This window comes from Mustelus asterias, chromosome 28 (genome assembly GCF_964213995.1).
Source record: "Mustelus asterias chromosome 28, sMusAst1.hap1.1, whole genome shotgun sequence".
NCBI classification, from domain to species: domain Eukaryota; kingdom Metazoa; phylum Chordata; class Chondrichthyes; order Carcharhiniformes; family Triakidae; genus Mustelus; species Mustelus asterias.
The window spans coordinates 29396128-29416633 of NC_135828.1; the positions used below are offsets into that span (position 1 = coordinate 29396128).

General features: G+C 44.7%; 1 protein-coding gene across 3 annotated transcripts in view; it reads left to right on the top strand.

Moving 5' to 3' along the window:
* The window catches only part of LOC144480360 (serine/threonine-protein phosphatase 2B catalytic subunit beta isoform), a 106809-nt gene extending 99932 nt beyond the window's left edge, over positions 1–6877 (top strand). For 2 of the 3 annotated variants that reach the window (XM_078199781.1, XM_078199782.1), the window contains exon 13: positions 5229–6877. In XM_078199781.1, coding sequence (XP_078055907.1) covers positions 5229–5407 — 179 coding nt within the window. In that variant the 3' untranslated portion in view covers positions 5408–6877. Of the gene's footprint in view, positions 1–1320; positions 1351–5228 lie in introns of all 3 variants that reach the window. The other variant, XM_078199780.1, reaches the window with a different exon arrangement.
* Positions 6878–20506: the final 13629 nt, after the last annotated feature.

Below are 20506 nucleotides of genomic sequence, written 5' to 3' on the forward strand. Positions count from 1 at the left end.
GAATTGATATTTGCACCCATTAAAATCTTTGATTAAGTTGATTTGTTTCTGCACTGCTGGTATATCTTTTGGGTTATTGAATCCCAATTCTAAATATAGCATTATTGTTTGATTATTCCAGCTTTGAATTTGGAATAAGGCTGAAATTGAGCCACGGAATCAGTAACCCTGGATGCCTGTGAATTCTTGCTGAGTTTCAGTCCGGTGGAGTAGAGGGAGCTTTCCTCTGTGTATGGGGATGCTTGGCATTGGAAGCCCAAAAAGGATTGCCTTCTGGTTTCCCGGTGCTGACATCCCTCACATTAATGAGCATAATGATTCAAACTGTTTTCACACACGTTAAAAATGTACCAACAATGATGTGGAGAGACTTGACAAATGTTTAAGAGATAAACTATGTCTTGGAATCCTGTATTTCCCCACCTCTCCCTCATTCTTTATCGGACCTTCCACCCTGCAGACTTTTATACCCTGGAGTTGTACAGTAGAGTGGCACAGCACAGAAACAGGCACTTCGGCCCACCATGGCTATGCCAACCATCAAATATCAATCTATACTAATCCCATTTACCAGCTCTTGATCCATAGTGTACTGTGCCTTTGTCATTTATGTGCTCGTCCAGATACTTAACAATTGACACCTTTGCCCAAATCAGCCCAACCTAAATCCACCCAATTTTCTTTTCAGCTAACATTGATATATGTGTTACCGCTTGCCCTGTTACAGTGTATATGTATGTACCAGTTAGGAGCGGGATTGGCCATTTGGCCCCTCAAGCCTCTTCCACCATTCAATGAGCAACATGGTAGATCTAATTGTGGTTTCAATGCCACTTTCTGCCAACCCCTTACAGCCTTTGACTCCCTTGTTAGCCAAGAACCTGTCGAACTCGGCCTTAAAAATATTCATTGACTGTGCCTCCGCTGCTGTCTGAGAAAAGAGAGTTCCACAGACACTCGACCCCCTCGGTATAAAATTATTCCTGAGCCATTATTGGTTTTCTTTCTCTCTTGAGGCTAAGATTTTTTTTAAAACTACAATAAGAGCTAAAATAATTCATTTCCATGTTGTTTTGCATTAAAAGGTCCGTAGTAAGTATGGATTGAATGAATGGTAAACTATGCATTGTTTGAAACTTCCTATATTGTGTATTAATGCTTCTGTGTATTCAAGCTGCGTGCGGTCTGAATCTGGAATTCATTACGGTTCTGACTGGGGATAATATGTTATGCTGCTGTTTGTTCCTTGCTATTCCTATGAAATACTACACTACTCATCTCTCTCATTCATTTTGCATGCAACTGCTCACTTCTGTACAGCCACAGTTGAGGCAATTGAGGCTGATGAAGGTACGCCCAGTGTGTCAGCAATCAGATGTGGTGCGGAATTTGGGAGGGGGTGGGCAGGGAAGAGGGGGGGAAAATGATTGGGTGTCGGGTGTATCTTAACTTGCACAAACAGGAATTGAATTGGTTTATCATTCATTTTTTATCGTGAATATAGAACATTTTTTGAGGCTTAGTGTGTTTTTTCTTTGCAAAGGTGAGTTAGGTTTAGTCGTCTCACTGTCTATATTATCTTGTATGAGGTAATATTGTGGAAATGAGTTTGTTTCTGAATAATTTCATTAACAGCTTTGTCGCGTTGTATACAGCATGCTTCATTAGTTTCTGCATGGTATTGTGCAGTCTTTCCAGTGTTTGAAGTTATTGCATGAGAGTGCTGAATCTGTTTGCATGTTTCTGTTTGACTCCCAAAGTCAAGTGCGCCACCATCTTGATAGTAAGTGAGCTGAAGAGCGATTGCCTATTTCAGTGGCTTCAGAACCAAGCTGGGTGATGCCGCATTGGGCTTTCTCGGAGCTATACCTCAAAAACAAAGGCGAACGGTTAAAAGTTCGGATCATGCCGCTCTGTGATCTGAGTGGCTGAGCTCAGCCACACTAGGGGGCAGTGTTGGATGTTGCAGCATTTGTGCAGTCAGAATTTGGCAAATCGACATTAAGATTGGGACACTTTCAATCGCAAAAGATGGCCCAATTTGTGCATTTTTTTCGAATTTGCAGTCGGATAAGTTGTGATTTCTTCTGGAACAGGTGATGCATTAGAATTTGAAGAAATTGGGCAAACCAACTCAAAAGCTGTAAAATACTGATAAACATCCCTCCCAAATAAGCTGCCTGCAAACCTTGCCAATGAAAGCTGTAACGCAATAGGCCTTTAGCTTACTTACGATCTGTCAAAGATAAGGTTGCACCTTGCCTTTATATAGATTAGTATTTGGTTCACAACACATCATCTGCCTGGTTGTGCAAGATTAATGGTGATAGATTTGAAACAAAGTTTGTTGGAAGCCCTCTGATTAAAGGTATTGTTGACTTTTCCAACTGCCTTCAAGTGAGGGAACAGGGTTATACTCAATATAGACACTTAGTTACTTCTGATAAACTACTTCATAATAGATGTTTTAATTGGTTGCGATGTTGTTTTACATATTATATGGATGTTGGTAGATTTATCTTCCAAAAATACTTAAGTATGCTTATACCAAATTCTTGTGTACCAGTCTAAGCTCTGCTTACACATCCGTAGACAACAACCATGCTATCATGGAGTCGATCACTTTATATGATTGAATTGTTACCCTTTAAAACTCTTACCCTTTTTAACAGTCTCTCTTTGAGTAGCAGTGTTTGGAATCAAACTCACCCACATATTCCTCTGTTTAAAATCTTCTGCTTCCATTCCTCCCCTGTCCTTCCAGCAGACAGGTCTGAGTTGGAGATTCCAGCCAGCCCTACATAACATAAAATAGCTGCAAGGCTCCCTGTCATTGGCACATATTTAGAAATTGGATCCCGAAGATTGGCTCAGAATTCAACTTGCAAATGCAAAAACCCAAGCTGGACTAATTAAAAATGAACTAAACTGCTTTTTAAAAAAAAAAGCGAAAGCCTTTGCAATGATTTGCTGCTATCAGATCTCACTTAGTGTGGGAGAGAGTGGGGGGCGGTGAATAAAGAACAGTACAGCACAGGAAACAGGCCCTTTGGCCCTCCAAGCCTGTGCCGCTCCTTGGTCCAACTAGACCAATCGTTTGTATCCCTCCATTCCCAGGCTGCTCATGTGACTATCCAGGTAAGTCTTAAACGATGTCAGCGTGCCTGCCTCCACCACCCTACTTGGCAGCGCATTCCAGGCCCCCACCACCCTCTGTGTAAAAAACATCCCTCTAATATCTGAGTTATACTTCGCCCCTCTCACCTTGAGCCCGTGACCCCTCGTGAACGTCACTTCTGATCTGGGAAAAAGCTTCCCACCGTTCACCCTATCTATCCCCTTCATAATCTTGTACACCTCTATTAGATCTCCCCTCATTCTCCGTCTTTCCAGGGAGAACAACCCCAGTTTACCCAATCTCTCCTCATAGCTAAGACCCTCCATACCAGGCAACATCCTGGTAAACCTTCTCTGCACTCTCTCTAACGCCTCCACGTCCTTCTGGTAGTGCGGCGACCAGGACTGGACGCAGTACTCCAAATGTGGCCTAACCAGCGTTCTATACAGCTGCATCATCAGACTCCAGCTTTTATACTCTATACCCCGTCCTATAAAGGCAAGCATACCATATGCTGCCTTCACCACCTTCTCCACCTGTGTTGCCACCTTCAAGGATTTGTGGACTTGCACACCTAGGTCCCTCTGTGTTTCTATACTCCTGATGACTGTGCCATTTATTGTATAACTCCTCCCTACATTATTTCTTCCAAAATGCATCACTTCGCGTTTATCCGGATTAAACTCCATCTGTCACCTCTCCGCCCAATTTTCCAGCCTATCTATATCCTGCTGTATTGCCCGACAATGCTCATCGCTATCCGCAAGTCCAGCCATCTTCGTGTCATCCGCAAAATTGCTGATTACACCAGTTACACCTTCGTCCAAATCATTTATATATATCACAAATAGCAGAGGTCCCAGTACAGAGCCCTGCGGAACACCACTGGTCACAGACCTCCAGCCGGAAAAAGACCCTTCGACCACTACCCTCTGTCTCCTATGGCCAAGCCAGTTCTCCACCCATCTAGCCACTTCTCCTTGTATCCCATGAGCCTTAACCTTCTTAACCAACCTGCCATGTGGGACTTTGTCAAATGCCTTACTGAAATCCATATAGACGACATCCACGGCCCTTCCTTCATCAACCGTTTTTGTCACTTCCTCAAAAAACTCCACCAAATTTGTAAGGCACGACCTCCCTCTTACAAAACCATGCTGTCTGTCACTAATGAGATTGTTCCGTTCTAAATGCACATACATCCTGTCTCTAAGAATCCTCTCCAACAACTTCCCTACCACGGACGTCAAGCTCACCGGCCTATAATTTCCTGGGTTATCCCTGCTACCCTTCTTTAACAACGGGACCACATTCGCTATCCTCCAATCCTCAGGGACCTCACCCGTGTCCAAAGAAGCGACAAAGATTTCCGTCAGAGGCCCAGCAATTTCATCTCTCATCTCCCTGAGCAGTCGAGGATAGATGCCATCAGGCCCTGGGGCTTTGTCAGTTTTAATGTTCCCTAAAAAACCTAACACTTCCTCTCTTGTAATGGAGATTTTCTCTAACGGGTCAACACCTCCCTCCGAGACACTCCCGGTTAACACGCCCCTCTCCTCCGTGAATACCGATGCAAAGTATTCATTTAGGATCTCCCCTATTCCCTTGGGTTCTAAGCATAATTCCCCCTCCTTTGGTGATACAGGTTAGAAGAATCCTTCACTATAAAACATGTGGCCAAGAGGTGAAGAAAATGTCACTTTTCAGATACTATTTCTTCTCAAACTTCTCATCGGGTTGTTCTGCTGGTTTGGTAAATTTCACAGGACAGGAGAACCTCGTTTACCCCAGTAATCTATTGGGAAATCCAGCCCTCGTATACATTAGATTTCCCTGATTGTTCTTGGGCTGTTTGGTTCAATGGGTCTTGAGTGCTCTGTAGTTTCTCTACCAAGTGCCATATTGCTATCCAGCACGATGGAGCAATGTCTGGTGACAGACTGCTATGTTGGTGAGCGAGTGACAGAAATGTTTCACTTGATGACAAACAAAACATCCTTAAAACCGCCCAATTCCTTTGGTTTTGAGCAGCCCATTTGTTGTTTCTGAGGCATTTACTTGCTGCTGTGTCATTTCCATCACTTACCCATTTATTCTGCGTTTCATTAAGCAATCCGAGGATTCTCGCCACAACACAAGATCTGCAGCTTTGAGGAAGCTAAGGGCCTGGACCGGATTAATGAGCGAATGCCTCCACGGAAAGATGCACCCCAGCAAGATGGTATCAATTCAGTAAGCACGACAAATTCTAATGAGAACAATGGAACTGGCAACAGCAACATACAGTGACCGTCTCCCCTTCACACACTCGCATCGCCTGAGATTTCCCTGAATCACAGCTTCTGAAATGGCTTCATTTTCTTGGCCAAAGCCATCTATCCATATGTTTTTGAACAGCTGAACAAATTTGGTGACCTTTAAGTGATCAGATACAGTAAAGCCATCCTGCTTTTGAGAGAACGGCCTGTGGTAACTGGTGACTGATGTGCATGCAGCGTATACTCAAGACTTCTGGACCCTTGGAAAGACTGTTTTCACTAAATCACATCTAGAATAGCATCTCGCACCCATCGACTTCAACACCTGTTAAGTTTACAAGCAGAATCTTTCTCGAATAGCTTTAGTCAATTCCAATCAGGATTTGAACAGAAATCTCATTGCCGAAGAGCTGACTATTTATTGCTGAACATTGTTTCATAACGTCTACTAAAGACAAGTTTTTAAATGATGGAATGGTCTTAAAAAGTAATTCTGAGGCTGCGAAAAGATGTATTTTAAATTTAGATAATGCCAAAATAAATCTATTGAATGGCAGGGCCTGGTAACATGCTGACCTCAGCCTGATTCCTTCTATTGGACATTATTAATCCTGAGTTACAATAGCTGCATCACAGTTTGTAGGGAGATTTTTTTTTTGCTCTAAAAGAAACCAAAGCTATTTCACCCGGGAAAAACGACACAGGCCCGTAAAATCCCAGCGGCTGTTAAATTGACATTTCTTGTTCCCTTTTAAGTTTCAACATGTCTTTTGAATGAATCGCCCACACACAATATTAATTGAGAGGTACTTTGAATTTAATTTTGTACATTATGGTAAGACATTTGGTTCATATCAAGTCTGTAAAGCTTAGCCATGTATTCTGTGTATGCATGTTTTATTTTCATTTTGCAGATATTTAATATATAGACTTATAATGTACAGGAGCAGCATCCCCTCGGGTTACATAAGTGTAATGGGTACCTTTTAGCGCGTTGTGAGTATTCGACTGGCTTATATTGCACCGACCTCCCCCACCGGGTGGGAAAGCTTCAGGCATTTTGACATGTTTCGGTTTATGCGATGCAAGCTATGGCCCGGTTTAAAAACAGAATTGTGGTGGCTGTGCCGAATCAAGGTTGCATGTAAATTTTTTATAAGGTTGCTTTGATCAGGTACATCGTGTCAAAAAAGGTAATGTTTTATTCGATTAATAATAATACTGATTGTCACAGTACTTGGCTGCATATTTATGCATTCATGACTTGATTCATTTCTCAACCTCTTCTCTCCCCCCCCCCCCCCCCCCCTCTCCCACCCCCTGTCAAACTTTAAAACATACATCATGAGGAACAAAAAGTAGTTTCCCCCCACCCCCCTTTTTTTTGTTTGCCATGAGCACATGTACATAAGTCTGTCTCAGCTGGAAGCTGTATGCCTGCTCTGAAATATTTAAGTATTTTCTAAGACGGTACACAATAAATGTTGTGTATGGGCCACTATTTGTATTGGACGGTGTGGATTTATTCTTCCTCCTGTGGTGGAAATGGTAAAGTTCCTCCCAGTCATTGCTGAAAGCATTTGTAATGTTCAGTCTCTCAAAGGTAAATGGGGGCATTCAGTCAGACCCTTGGCTTGATTTGATCAGAGTCCATTGAGCGCTAAGTTTTTATGGATGTATTCATTGTCTGGTGCATGGTTTCGTGCCCCAAGATGGCAGGGATTGTAAAGACTGTGATTTCTCCCCTCTCCTTCCTCTCCTGAAAGTTCTGACTCTACTCAAAATTATCCATTTTATATTTGATGGTTTTACATCTAATTATAACGGAGTCTCGGTTTAACAGCTTAGTGTTTTTCGTTTTGACTTGCGTTTTGTGACCAACTTGGGAAGAAAAATGGAAGTAGTTCCCATGAGAATTCGATCTCAACTGCGCATCCTCCACGCTGTGTGTGTGTTGAGAATATCACTCTATTCCTTCAAAATATTATGACATGAGGATGTCATGGTTGCTCCTTTTCCCACAGCATTTAAGGTGTCAACCTTGTCCAGCTGGTAATACACTCGCCACTGAGTGAACTTGGGGGCTCAAGTCCAATTCCAGAAACTTCAGTGCATAACGTTGGCTAACGTAGAAGATAGAAGCAGGAATAGGTCATTCAGCCCTTCCTGCCTGTTCCACCATGCTGGTCATCAAATTCAACATCCTGATCCCACCTTCCCCCCCTATCCCTTGATTCCTTTAGCCCCAAGAGCTATATCTAATTTCTTCGTAAAATTACACGTTTTGGCCTCAACTATTTTCTTTGGGAGTGAATTCCACACATTCGCCACTCTCTGGCTGAAGAAATTTCTCCTCACCTCAGTCCTCAAACTATGACCTCTCGTTCTGGACTTCCCCCACCATTGGGAACATTCTGAATCTACCCTGTCTAATCCAGTTGGAATTTTATAAGTTTCTATGACATCCCCTCTCACTTGAACTCCAATGAATACAATCCTAAGTGACTCAGTCTCTCCTCATATGACAGACCTGCCATCGCAGGAATCATAGCAGTGCAGTCCTGAAGATGCAACCTAATAGATGGAGCATAAAACCAAAGTCCATGACTGGCTACTTGAGTGGATGTGAAAGATTTGATGACATTATTCTTAGAGCAGGAAAATTCTCCTTAGTATCTTTGCAAATATTTATCCGTCAACCAACAATTTATGGGCGGCACGGTAGCACAGTGGTTAGCACTGCTGCTTCACAGCTCCAGGGTCCCGGGTTCGATTCCCGGCTCGGGTCACTGTCTGTGTGGAGTTTGCACATTCTCCTCGTGTCTGCGTGGGTTTCCTCCGGGTGCTCCGGTTTCCTCCCACACTCCAAAGATGTGCGGGTTAGGTTGATTGGCCAGGTTAAAAATTGCCCCTTAGTGTCCTGGGATGCGTAGGTTAGAGGGATTAGCGGGTAAATATGTGGGGGTAGGGCCTGGGTGGGATTGTGGTCGGTGCAGACTCGATGGGCCGAATGGCCTCCTTCTGCTCTGTAGGGTTTCTATGATTCTAATTAATTAAATACAGGCGTGGATGAAGGTACCTTCCATCCATGATGAGCAGGGGCAGTTGGAGTAATTGAATAACTCATTTTTAAAATTCTAATGCAATTGATGAACACTTTGGAGATATTGTAGCTGCCTTTTCTCAATCAGCCAGTCATTCCTCTCTTCTTTTGTTCTCATACTATTATCGCTTTTTCTGTTAACCAATATTTTCCACCAGTGGTGAGCATTTTGTTGAGCTACTTTTTATTACCCATGTCTCACTGTCAAAAAGGATGGCTGGGGTGGCGAGATTTGGCTCCCCTTTCACATTGTATGTCTGTCTGCCTCTTCCTGCTCCCAATATAGATCAGCAGGTTTTGCTTCCCACCATTAACAATGGAACATAATCCTGTCCTCCTTTTTTGAGCCTCATGCCCTTTGATTAGAATGTGATAAAAGCTGCCCACAGCATCTGCTTTCCTTGGATATGATCAAAACAGGATTGTTCACAAATTAAGCAATTTTTCCTGTGACAGTTAGACTACCGTGTGGAAAATTGCTGAGATTTTCCACGTTTGCCCCACGAGCTGCACCAATCTCGTTGTTGACTTGCTGCCTCCACAATTTCTCAAATTTCTAATTAGTAATATAGTATAATATATAGTAATCATACGAATTTCTAATTAGTGATTATGGTATTAGTAATACAATGGCACAGTGGTTAGCACTGCTGTGTCACTGCACCAGGGACCCGGGTTCGATTCACAGCTTGGGTCACTGTCTGTGTGGAGTTTGCACAGTCCACACAGTCCTGTGTCTGCGTGGGTTTCCTCCGGGTGCTCCAGTTTCCTCCCACAGTTCAAAGATGTGCAGGTTAGGTGGATTGGTCATGCTAAATTGCCCCTTAGTGTCCAAAGATGTGTTGGTTAGGTGGATTGGTCATGCTGAATTGCCCCTTAGTGTCCAAAGATGTGTTGATTAGGTGGATTGGTCATGCTAAATTGCCCCTTAGTGTCAGGAGGATTTGCAAGGATAGGGTGGGATTGTTGTCGATGCAGGCTTGATGGGCCAAATGGCCTCTTTCTGCACTGGAGAGATTCTCTGTTCACTGCAAATCTCAAGCACCAAAGCCAAAGGGCAGTTTGCGACCCAGATGCTAATGGGGTGATAGTCATGAGGTACATGACTAATTTATACTCGTGACCTGTGAGGGACACCAACCCTCAAAAAGGATATGCTGACCTTGGAGGTGGGTTGGGGAGGGGGGGTGGGGGGGGGGGGGGGGGGTGCGGTGCAACAGATTCTCTGTAATGTTACCAGGTCTTAGAATATTGAATTATTGAGGATGGGTTACAGAAGCTTGTATTCCCTTGAGTTTAGGGGACTGAGGTGTTGTTGAAATATAAAAGGAACCTGGATAATTGGGGCTCATTCTGGGGTAGGTGGGACCTCTACAAACGGGATGGTCTTCACCTGGACCAGAGGGGTACCAATATCCTGGGGGGGGTGGAATTTGCTAATGCTCTTCGGGAGGGTTTAAACTAATTCGGCAAGGGGATGGGAACCTGGATTGTTGACCCAGTGTACAGGAGGATGTGAGTGGTGAGGTCATGAATAAGGTTTCAAGGTCGCAGGAGTGTACCGGCAGGCAGGAAGGTGGTTTGAAGTGTGCATACTTCAACACCAGGAGCATCCGGAATACGGTGGGTGAACTTGCAGCATGGGTTGGTACCGAGGACTTCGATGTTGTGGCCATTTCGGAGACATGGATAGAGCAGGGACAGGAATGGTTGTTGCAGGTTCCGGGGTTTAGATGTTTCAGTAAGATCAGGGAAGGTGGTAAAAGAGGGGGAGGTGTGGCATTGTTAGTCAAGGACAGTATTATGGTGGCAGAAAGGACGTTTGATGAGGACTCGTCTACTGAGGTAGTATGGGCTGAGGTGAGAAACAGGAAAGGAGAGGTCACCCTGTTGGGAGTTTTCTATAGGCCTCCAAAAAGTTCCAGAGATGTAGAGGAAAGGATTGCAAAGATGATTCTGGATAGGAGCGAAAGTAACAGGGTAGTTGTTATGGGGGACTTTAACTTTACAAATATTAACTGGAAACGCTATAGTTCGAGTACTTTAGATGGGTCAGTTTTTGTCCAATGTGTGCAGGAGGGTTTCCTGACACAGTATGTAGATAGGCCAACAAGAGGCGAGGCCACATTGATTTGGTACTGGGTAATGAACCAGGCCAGGTGTTAGATTTGGAGGTAGGTGAGCACTTTGGTGATAGTGACCACAATTCGGTTACGTTTACTTTAGCGATGGAAAGGGATAGGTATATACTGCAGGGCAAGTGTTATAGCTGGGGGAAAGGAAATTATGATGCGATTAAGCGAGATTTAGGATGCATAGGATGGGGAAGAAATCTGCAGGGGATGGGCACAATTGTAATGTGGAGCTTGTTCAAGGAACAGCTACTACGTGTCCTTGATAAGCATGTGGTCAGACAGGGAGGAAGAGATCGAGCGAGGGAACCGTGGTTTACTAAAGAAGTGGAATCTCTTGTGAAGAGGAAGAAGGAGACTTATGTAAAGATGAGACGTGAAGGCTCAGTTAGGGCGCTTGAGAGTTACAAGTTAGCCAGGAAGGACCTGAAGAGAGAGCTAAGAGGAGCCAGGAGGGGACATGAGAAGCCTTTGGCAGGTAGGATCAAGGAAAACCCTAAAGCTTTCTATAGGTATGTCAGGAATAAAAGAATGACTAGGGTAAGATTAGGGCCAGTCAAGGACAGTAGTGAGAAGTTGTGCGTGGAGTCCGAAGAGATGATAGAGGCGCTAAATGAATATTTTTCGTCAGTATTCACACAAGAAAAAGACAATGTTGTCGAAGAGAATACTGAGATACAGCCTATTAGACTAGATGGGATTGAGGTTAATAAGGAGGAGGTGTTAGCAATTCTGGAAAGTGTGAAAATAGATAAGTCCCCTGGGCCGGATGGGATTTATCCTAGGATTCTCTGGGAAGCTAGGGAGGAGATTGCAGAGCCTTTGGCTTTGATCTTTATGTCATCATTGTCTACAGGAATAGTGCCAGAAGACTGGAGGATAGCAAATGTTGTCCCATTGTTCAAGAAGGGAAGTAGAGACAATCCTGGTAATTATAGACCAGTGAGCCTTACTTCTGTTGTGGGAAAGGTTTTGGAAAGGATTATAAGAGAGAGGATTTATAATCATCTAGAAAGGAACAATTTGATTAGGGATAGTCAACACGGTTTTGTGAAGGGGAAGTCGTGCCTCACAAACCTTATTGAGTTCTTTGAGAAGGCGACCAAAGAGGTGGACAAGGGTAAAGCAGTTGATGTGGTGTATATGGATTTCAGTAAAGCGTTTGATAAGGTTCCCCACGGTAAGCTATTGCAGAAAATACGGAGGCATGGGATTGAGGGTGATTTAGCGGTTTGGATCAGAAATTGGCTAGCTGTAAGAAGACAGAGGGTGGTGGTTGATGGGAAATGTTCATCCTGGAGTTCAGTTACTAGTGGTGTTCCGCAAGGATCTGTTTTGGGGCCACTGCTGTTTGTCATTTTTATGAATGACCTGGATGAGGGCGTAGAAGGATGGGTTAGTAAATTTGCGAATGACACTAAAGTCAGTGGAGTTGTGGACAGTGCGGAAGGATGTTGCAGGTTACAGAGGGACATAGAGCTGGGCTGAGAGGTGGCAAATTGAGTTTAATGCGGAAAAGTGTGAGGTGATTCAGTTTGGAAAGAGTAACAGGATTACAGAGTACTGGGCTAATGGTAAGATACTTGGTAGTGTGGATGAGCAGAGAGATCTCGGTATCCATGTGCCTAGATCCCTGAAAGTTGGCACCCCAGGTTGATAGGGTTGTTAAGAAGGCTCACAGTGTGTTAGCTTTTATTGGTAGAGGGATTGAGTTTCGGAGCCATTATGTCATGTTGCAGCTGCTGTTTGTCATGAGCGGCACGGTAGCACAGTGGTTAGCAGGGCAGCACGGTAGCACAGTGGTTAGCACTGCTGCTTCACAGCTCCGGGGTCCCGGGTTCGATTCCCGGTTCGGGTCACTGTCTGTGTGGAGTTTGCACATTCTCCTCGTGTCTGCGTGGGTTTCCTCCGGGTGCTCCGCTTTCCTCCCACAGTCCAAAGATGTGCAGGTTAGGTTGATTGGCCCGGTTAAAAATTGTCCCTTAGAGTCCTGGGATGTGTAGGTTAGAGGGATTAGCGGGTAAAATATGTGGGGGTAGGGCCTGGGTGGGATTGTGGTCGGTGCAGACTCGATGGGCCGAATGGCCTCCTTCTGCACTGTAGGGTTTCTATGATTCTATGAGCTGTACAAAACTCTGGTGTGGCTGCACTTGGAGTATTGCGTACAGTTCTGGTCACCGCATTATAGGAAGGATGTGGAAGCATTGGAAAGGGTGCAGAGGAGATTTACGAGGATGTTGCCTGGTATGGTGGGAATGTCTTATGAGGAAAGGTTGAGTGACTTGAGGCTGTTTTCATTAGAGAGAAGAAGGTTAAGAGGCGACTTAATAGAGGCTTACAAGATGATCCGAGGATTAGATAGGGTGGATAGTGTAAGCCTTTTTCCTTGGATGGTGATGGCTAGCACGAGGGGACATAGCTTTAAATTGAGGGGTGATAGATATAGGACAGATGTCAGAGATAGGTTCTTTACTCAGAGAGTAGTAAGGGCGTGGAATGCCCTGCCTGCAACAGTAGTGGACTCGTCAACATTTAAGGGCATTTAAAGGGTCATTGGATAAACATATGGATGATATTGGAATAGTGTAGGTTAGATGGGCTTTAGATTAGTTTCACAGGTCGGCGCAACATCGAGGGCCGAAGGGCCTGTACTGCGCTGTAATAGAACATAGAACATAGAACAGTACAGCACAGAACAGGTCCTTCGGCCCACGATGTTGTGCCGAGCTTTATCTGAAACCAAGATCAAGCTATCCCACTCCCTATTATCCTGGTGTGCTCCATGTGCCTATCCAATAACCGCTTAAATGTTTCTAAAGTGTCTGACTCCACTATCACTGCAGGCAGTCCATTCCACACCCCACCCACTCTCTGCGTAAAGAACCTACCTCTGATATCCGTCCTGTATCTCCCACCACGAACCCTATAGTTATGCCCCCTTGTAATAGCTCCATCCACCCGAGGAAATAGTCTTTGAACGTTCACTCTATCTATCCCCTTCATCATTTTATACACCTCTATTAAGTCTCCCCTCAGCCTCCTCCGCTCCAGAGAGAATAGCCCTAGCTCCCTCAACCTTTCCTCATATGACCTACCCTCCAAACCAGGCAGCATCCTGGTAAATCTCCTCTGCACTCCTTCCAGCGCTTCCACATCCTTCCTATAGTGAGGTGACCAGAACTGCACACAATATTCCAAATGTGGTCTCACCAAGGTCCTGTACAGTTGCATAACCCCACGGCTCTTAAACTCCAACCCCCTGTTCATAAAAGCTAACACACTACAGGCCTTCTTCACAGCTCTATCCACTTGAGTGGCAACCTTTAGAGATCTGTGGATATGGACCCCAAGATCTCTCTGTTCCTCCACAGTCTTCAGAACCCTACCTTTGACCCTGTAATCCACATTTAAATTTGTCCTACCAAAATGAATCACCTCACATTTATCAGGGTTAAACTCCATTTGCCATTTTTCAGCCCAGCTTTGCATCCTATCTATGTCTCTTTGCAGCCTACAACAGCCCTCCACCTCATCCACTACTCCACCAATCTTGGTGTCATCAGCAAATTTACTGATCCACCCTTCAGCCCCCTCCTCTAAGTCATTAATAAAAATCACAAAGAGCAGAGGACCAAGCACTGATCCCTGCGGCACACCGCTAGCAACCTGCCTCCAATCCGAAAATTTTCCATCGACCACCACCCTCTGTCTTCGGTCAGACAGCCAGTTGCCTATCCAATCGGCCAACTTTCCCTCTATCCCACACCTCCTCACTTTCATCATAAGCCGACCATGGGGGACCTTATCAAACGCCTTACTAAAATCCATGTATATGACATCAACTGCCCTACCTTCATCAACACACTTAGTTACCTCCTCAAAAAATTCTATCAAATTTGTGAGGCACGACTTGCCCTTCACGAATCCATGCTGACTATCTCGGATTAATCCGCATCTTTCTAAATGGTCGTAAATCCCATCCCTAAGGACCCTTTCCATCAATTTACCAACCACCGAAGTAAGACTAACCCGTCTATAATTACCAGGGTCATTTCTATTCCCTTTCTTAAACAGAGGAACAACATTCGCCATTCTCCAGTCCTCTGGCACCATCCCCGTGGACAGCGAGGACCCAAAGATCAACGCCAAAGGCTCTGCAATCTCATCCCTTGCCTCCCAAAGAATCCTAGGATACATTTCATCAGGCCCAGGGGACTTATCGACCTTCAGTTTATTCAAAACTGCCAAGACATCCTCCCTCCGAACATCTATTTCCTCCAGCCTATTAGCCTGTAACACCTTCTCTTCCTCAAAAACATGGCCCCTCTCCTTGGTGAACACTGAAGAAAAGTATTCATTCATCACCTCGCCTATCTCTACTGACTCCATACACAAGTTCCCACTACTGTCCTTGACCGGCCCTAACCTCACCCTGGTCATTCTTTTATTCCTCACATAAGAGTAAAAAGCCTTGGGGTTTTCCTTGATCCGACCCGCCAAGGACTTCTCATGTCCCCTCCTAGCTCTCCTAAGCCCCTTTTTCAGCTCATTCCTTGCTAACTTGTAACCCTCAATCGAGCCATCTGAACCTTGTTTCCTCATCCCGACATAAGCTTCCCTCTTCCTTTTCACAAGACATTCCACCTCTTTTGTGAACCATGGTTCCCTCACTCGGCCATTTCCTCCCTGCCTGACAGGAACATACCTATCAAGGACATCCAGTATTTGTTCCTTGAAAAAATTCCACTTTTCATTAGTTCCTTTCTCTGACAGTTTCTGTTCCCAACTTATGCCCCCTAATTCTTGCCTAATCGCATCATAATTACCCCTCCCCCAATTGTAAACCTTGCCCTGCCGTACGGCCCTATCCCTCTCCATTGCAATAACAAAATACACCGAATTGTGGTCACTATCTCCAAATTGCTCTCCCACAACCAAATCTAACACTTGGCCCGGTTCATTTCCCAGTACCAAATCCAATGTGGCCTCACCTCTAGTCGGCCCATCCACATATTGTGTCAGGAAACCCTCCCGCACACACTGCACAAAAACTGCCCCATCCAAACTATTTGACCTACAAAGGTTCCAATCAATATTTGGAAAGTTAAAGTCCCCCATGACAACTACCCTGTGACCCCCACACATATCCATAATCTGCTTAGCAATTTCTTCCTCCACATCTCTATTACTATTTGGGGGCCTATAGTAAACTCCTAGCAACGTGACCGCTCCTTTCCTATTTCTAACTTCAGCCCATATTACCTCAGTGTGCAGATCCCCCACGAAGTGCCTTTCCGCAGCCGTTAAACTATCCTTGATTAACAATGCCACTCCTCCACCTCTTTTACCAGCTTCCCTACACTTAGTGAAACATCTATACCCCGGAATGTCCAACAACCATTCCTGTCCTTGTTCTACCCACGTCTCCGTAATGGCCACAACATCGTAGTCCCAAGTACCAATCCACGCCCCAAGTTCATCTACCTTGTTCCGGATGCTCCTTGCATTGAAGTAGACACACTTCAACCCACCTTCCTGTCTACCAGTACCCACCCTTGACCCTGATACCTTCCCCAATACCTCACCACCCTCACTGACTTCTGGACTACAACTCCCTTTCCCACTCCCCTGACAAATTAGTTTAAACCCCCCTGAAGAGCCGTAACAAATTTCCCTCCGTTCTATGTTCTATGAATCAAGGTGGTAGATAGATCCCCTCTTTCCTGGGGAATTCGGAACAAGTAGCATGATGTTCCTGATCGTTCAGGTATTTTGTGTAGAGCACCCACCCAGAAGATGCTGGGACAGTTAGAACTTTCAAGACGGAGAGATTTTTTTATTGGGTAAGGGTATCAGAGACATTGTTACAATCCCTGTAGAGACAGATAACTTGTAAAAAGATATTTTAATTTCCAGTGAGCGACTAAAAGGACCACGTGAAAAGATTTCAAGTTTTAAGACTGTTACTATAATACATTGACTAATTTTGTAGGCAACTTATACTCCGAACTACAGAAAGGTTTCTTGATTTAACTTTTGAAAGGATTAAAAAAGAACTAAAAGTAAAAACTCCTGCCACGGTTATACATTACGCTGTGCCTTACATAGACACTTCATTTCCCCGGAACTAGTCTAAAATAATTCTTCGTTCATGATGCCCTATATTTTTTTTCTCAGCTGGGCAACTTCTTGAACCCAGAACTAAGCTTTCACTGTGAGGGTTACAATGGAGGTCCTTCCCTCTAGCCTAAGCTAGGTAAATCTTCCAACCTCCCAAATCCTCACAAATCTGGTCTTTTCATCAGGTTGGCATTTCCTTTGCTTCAGTTATTCGACAAGCTGCTATCTCCTTTATCTCTTACAAGTCTGGAGAGTGACTTGTCTGCAAGTTTCGTAGGTATCTTAGAAACTTTAGAAGTCTGATAATACAATGGCATTGCATGGACTCTTCCCTTCCAAAGCTCCTACCTGTGCCAACATGAATCACATGGGCGTCACGGTGCCACAGTGGTTAGCACTGCTGCCTCACAGCGCCAGGGACCCAGGTTCGATTCCCGGCTTGGGTCACTGTCTGTGTGGAGTTTGCACGTTCTCCTCGTGTCTGCGTGGGTTTCCTCCGGGTGCTCCGGTTTCCTCCCACAGTCCAAAGATGTGCGGGTTAGGTTGATTGGCCATGCTAAAATTGCCCCTTAGTGTCTTGAGATGGGTATGTTAGAGGGATTAGCGGGTAAATATGTAGGGATATGGGGGTAGGGCCTGGGTGGGATTGTGGTCGGTGTAGACTCGATGGGCCAAACGGCCTCTTTCTACACTGTAGGGATTCTATGATGATTCCATGCCTGCGTGGGTTTTCTCCGGGTGCTCCGGTTTCCTGAAAGATGTGCTGGTTAGGTGCATTGACCCGAACAGGCGCCGGAGTGTGGTGACTAGGGGAATTTCACAGTAACCTCATTGCAGGGCTAATGTCAGCCTTACTTGTGACTAATAAATAAACTTTACATGGGCCTTTTATTCAGATAGAAATTTCCCTCTGGACCTCCAACTCAAATCTTCCTTTTATAAAATTTGACATTCATAGAATAGAATCATAGAATCCCTACAGTGCAGAAGGAGGCCATTCAGCCCATCAAGTCCGCAATGACGCTCCAACAGCATCTCACCCAGGCCCTATCCCTGTAACCCCACATATTTACCACACTAACCTCCCTAAACCTACACATCTTTGGACACTCGGGGCAATTTAACATGGCCAATCCATCTAACCTGCACATCTTTGTACGTGGGAGGAAACTGGAGCACCCAAAAGAAACCCAAGCAGACATGGGGAGAAGGTGCAAACTCCACACAGTCACCTAACGCTGGAATTGAACCCAGGTCCCTAATGCTGATAGGCAGCAGTGCTAACCGCTGTGCCACCCAAACCTAAGAGATTTGAATGACAGCGCAACTGCTCTTTCCATTGTGTGCAGGTGTGAAAACCTTGCACTTGCTCAGCTAGTCTCTTGACTTGGGGTCTCTCTCGTCCCCATAGCAACCACACCGCATGGGCTTTCTATCAGTAGAAATTGGAACGGTCACATGATCCTTTGCATTGTTCCATTTTATCATAAAATAAAGAGACACCCCAAACATAATCTTTTAAATTTTGTAACAATATGGAGGGGTGATGTGTGATAGCGGAAGTTGTGCTATGGCTCCCATGATCAAATCGAATGGCCAATCAAATCCGGGGCACTGAATGGCCTACTATTCCTGAGTTCAGCAATTTGAGATCCCAAGGAATTGGCTTTTCCAGCTGTTATTAGTAGTTCAATTTCTGTGAAATGAATATATAGATGTGTCCCTACAATTGATTAATGCAATGAAACCCAAACCCTATAATTGATCATATCCAATTGGAGGAAGGGGTGGATTATTTGATCATCTTGAATATCATAAATCAAACATCTTAAATGAATTTAAAATGTTAAATAAGGCTGAGGATTTACTGGATGGGTCATTATCAGGAAGGTTTGAATATCGTTGGGCTCCTGTCCTTTCTAGCTATTACTCAAACTACTATTTTTACAGTTGACCCCAGGAATCAGATTTTTCCATGATTGCATAGGAATTCACAGATACCAGGAGAGAGGGCAGCACATGACAGCCTGATTTTCACATTGTGACAAAGTTGTCAAATCTAGTAGGAGATTAGTAAATGAATCAGATTTAAATCACTGCATGAAAGGTAACATCGGTGGCACAGTGGTGAGCACTGCTGCCTCACAGCGCTAGGGACCTGGGTTCGATTCCAGCCTTGGCTCAGTCTGTGTGGAGTCTGCACATTCCAGTCTGCGTGGATTTCCTTCAGCTGCTCCGGTTTCCTCCCACAGTTCAAACATGCACGTTGGGTGGATTGGCCATGATAAATTGCCCCTTAGTATCCACAGATGTGCAGTTGGGTGGATGGACCATGTTACATTTTCCCTCAGTGTCCAAAGATGAGCAGGTTAGGTGGATTGGTAATGGTAAAAATTCAGGTTTATGGGATGGAGGAGAGCCTGGATGGGATGACCTTTCAGAAGGTCAGTACAGACTTATGAGCCAAATAGCCTGTCTGCACTGTAGGATTCTGTGGTTCTATAATTTGAATTGGACTGCATGAATTATTCGTTAAATTAATGCACCATATGTATTGAGGATGATTAGTGTTTCAACTGGGCCTCGGCAGCATTCACATATTCCAAATAAATGTGTGGAGCCTGAGTATGACTACAGATGGGGATTAATTGCTGCAAATGCATTGATTACTGAGCAGTGTCATTCAATACCCACCATCTGAACTCTGATCAAGCTGTAGTCAGTTTGCTGAGTTGGGGTAGGATTGTGCTGTCGATAGTGATGGTTGCAGGTGAAGTTCAGGTGAGATTCTTAACTTGAAGCCACCAGATTTGAAACTCTGCATTTTAAAGACTGGTGTTGGAACAATAGTCACGCTGCTACTCAGATTGTCTGATTTAGTAACAGCATACTGAATGCAGGAAGCCTACGATTGTCATTAATAATAACCACGATGGAACATTGATTACTGTCTCACTGTTCTTATCATGACCAAGCAGACTGGTCTCAGGAGAATGTGGACTGTCATAATTTTCATTTTTTGATGGGGCGTGGGCAAGGCCAACATTTGTTGCCCATCCCTAATTATGCTTACGCTGAGTGGCTTGCTGGACCAACATGAGCAGTTAAGAGTCAACCCCACTGCTGTAGATCTGGAGTCACATACAGGCCAGACCAGGTAAGTATGGCAGATTTCTTTCCCTAAAGGACATTAGTTTTTAAAAAATTAATTCAAGGAATGTAGGTGTCACTGGCTACACCAGCTTTTTTTCCCATCCCTAATTGCCCTTGAGAAGGTGGTGGTGAGCTGCCTTCTTGAACCACTGCATCCATGTGATGTAGATATACCCACGATGCTGTTAGGGAGGGAGTTCCAGGATTTTGACCCAGCGACACTGAAGGAACGCTGTTATAGTTCTAAGTCAGGAAGGTGAGTGACTTATAGGGGAGCCGCTAAGTAGTGATGTTCCCAGGTGTTTGCTGCCCTTGTCCTTCCAGATGGTAGTGATTGTGGGTCTGCAAAGTGCTGTCTAAGGAGCCTCGGTGAATTATAGAGTCATAGAGGTTTACAGCATGGAAACAGGTCCTTCAGCCCAACTTGTCCATGCCGCCCAGTTTTTACCACTAAGCTAGTCCCAATTGCCCGCATTTGGCCCATATCCATCTATACCTATCCTACCCATGTAAGTGTCTAAACGCTTTTTAAGAGATAAAATTGTACCCGCCCCTACTACTATCTCTGGCAGCTCATTCCAGACACTCACCACCCTTTGAATGTAAAAATTGCCCCTCTGGA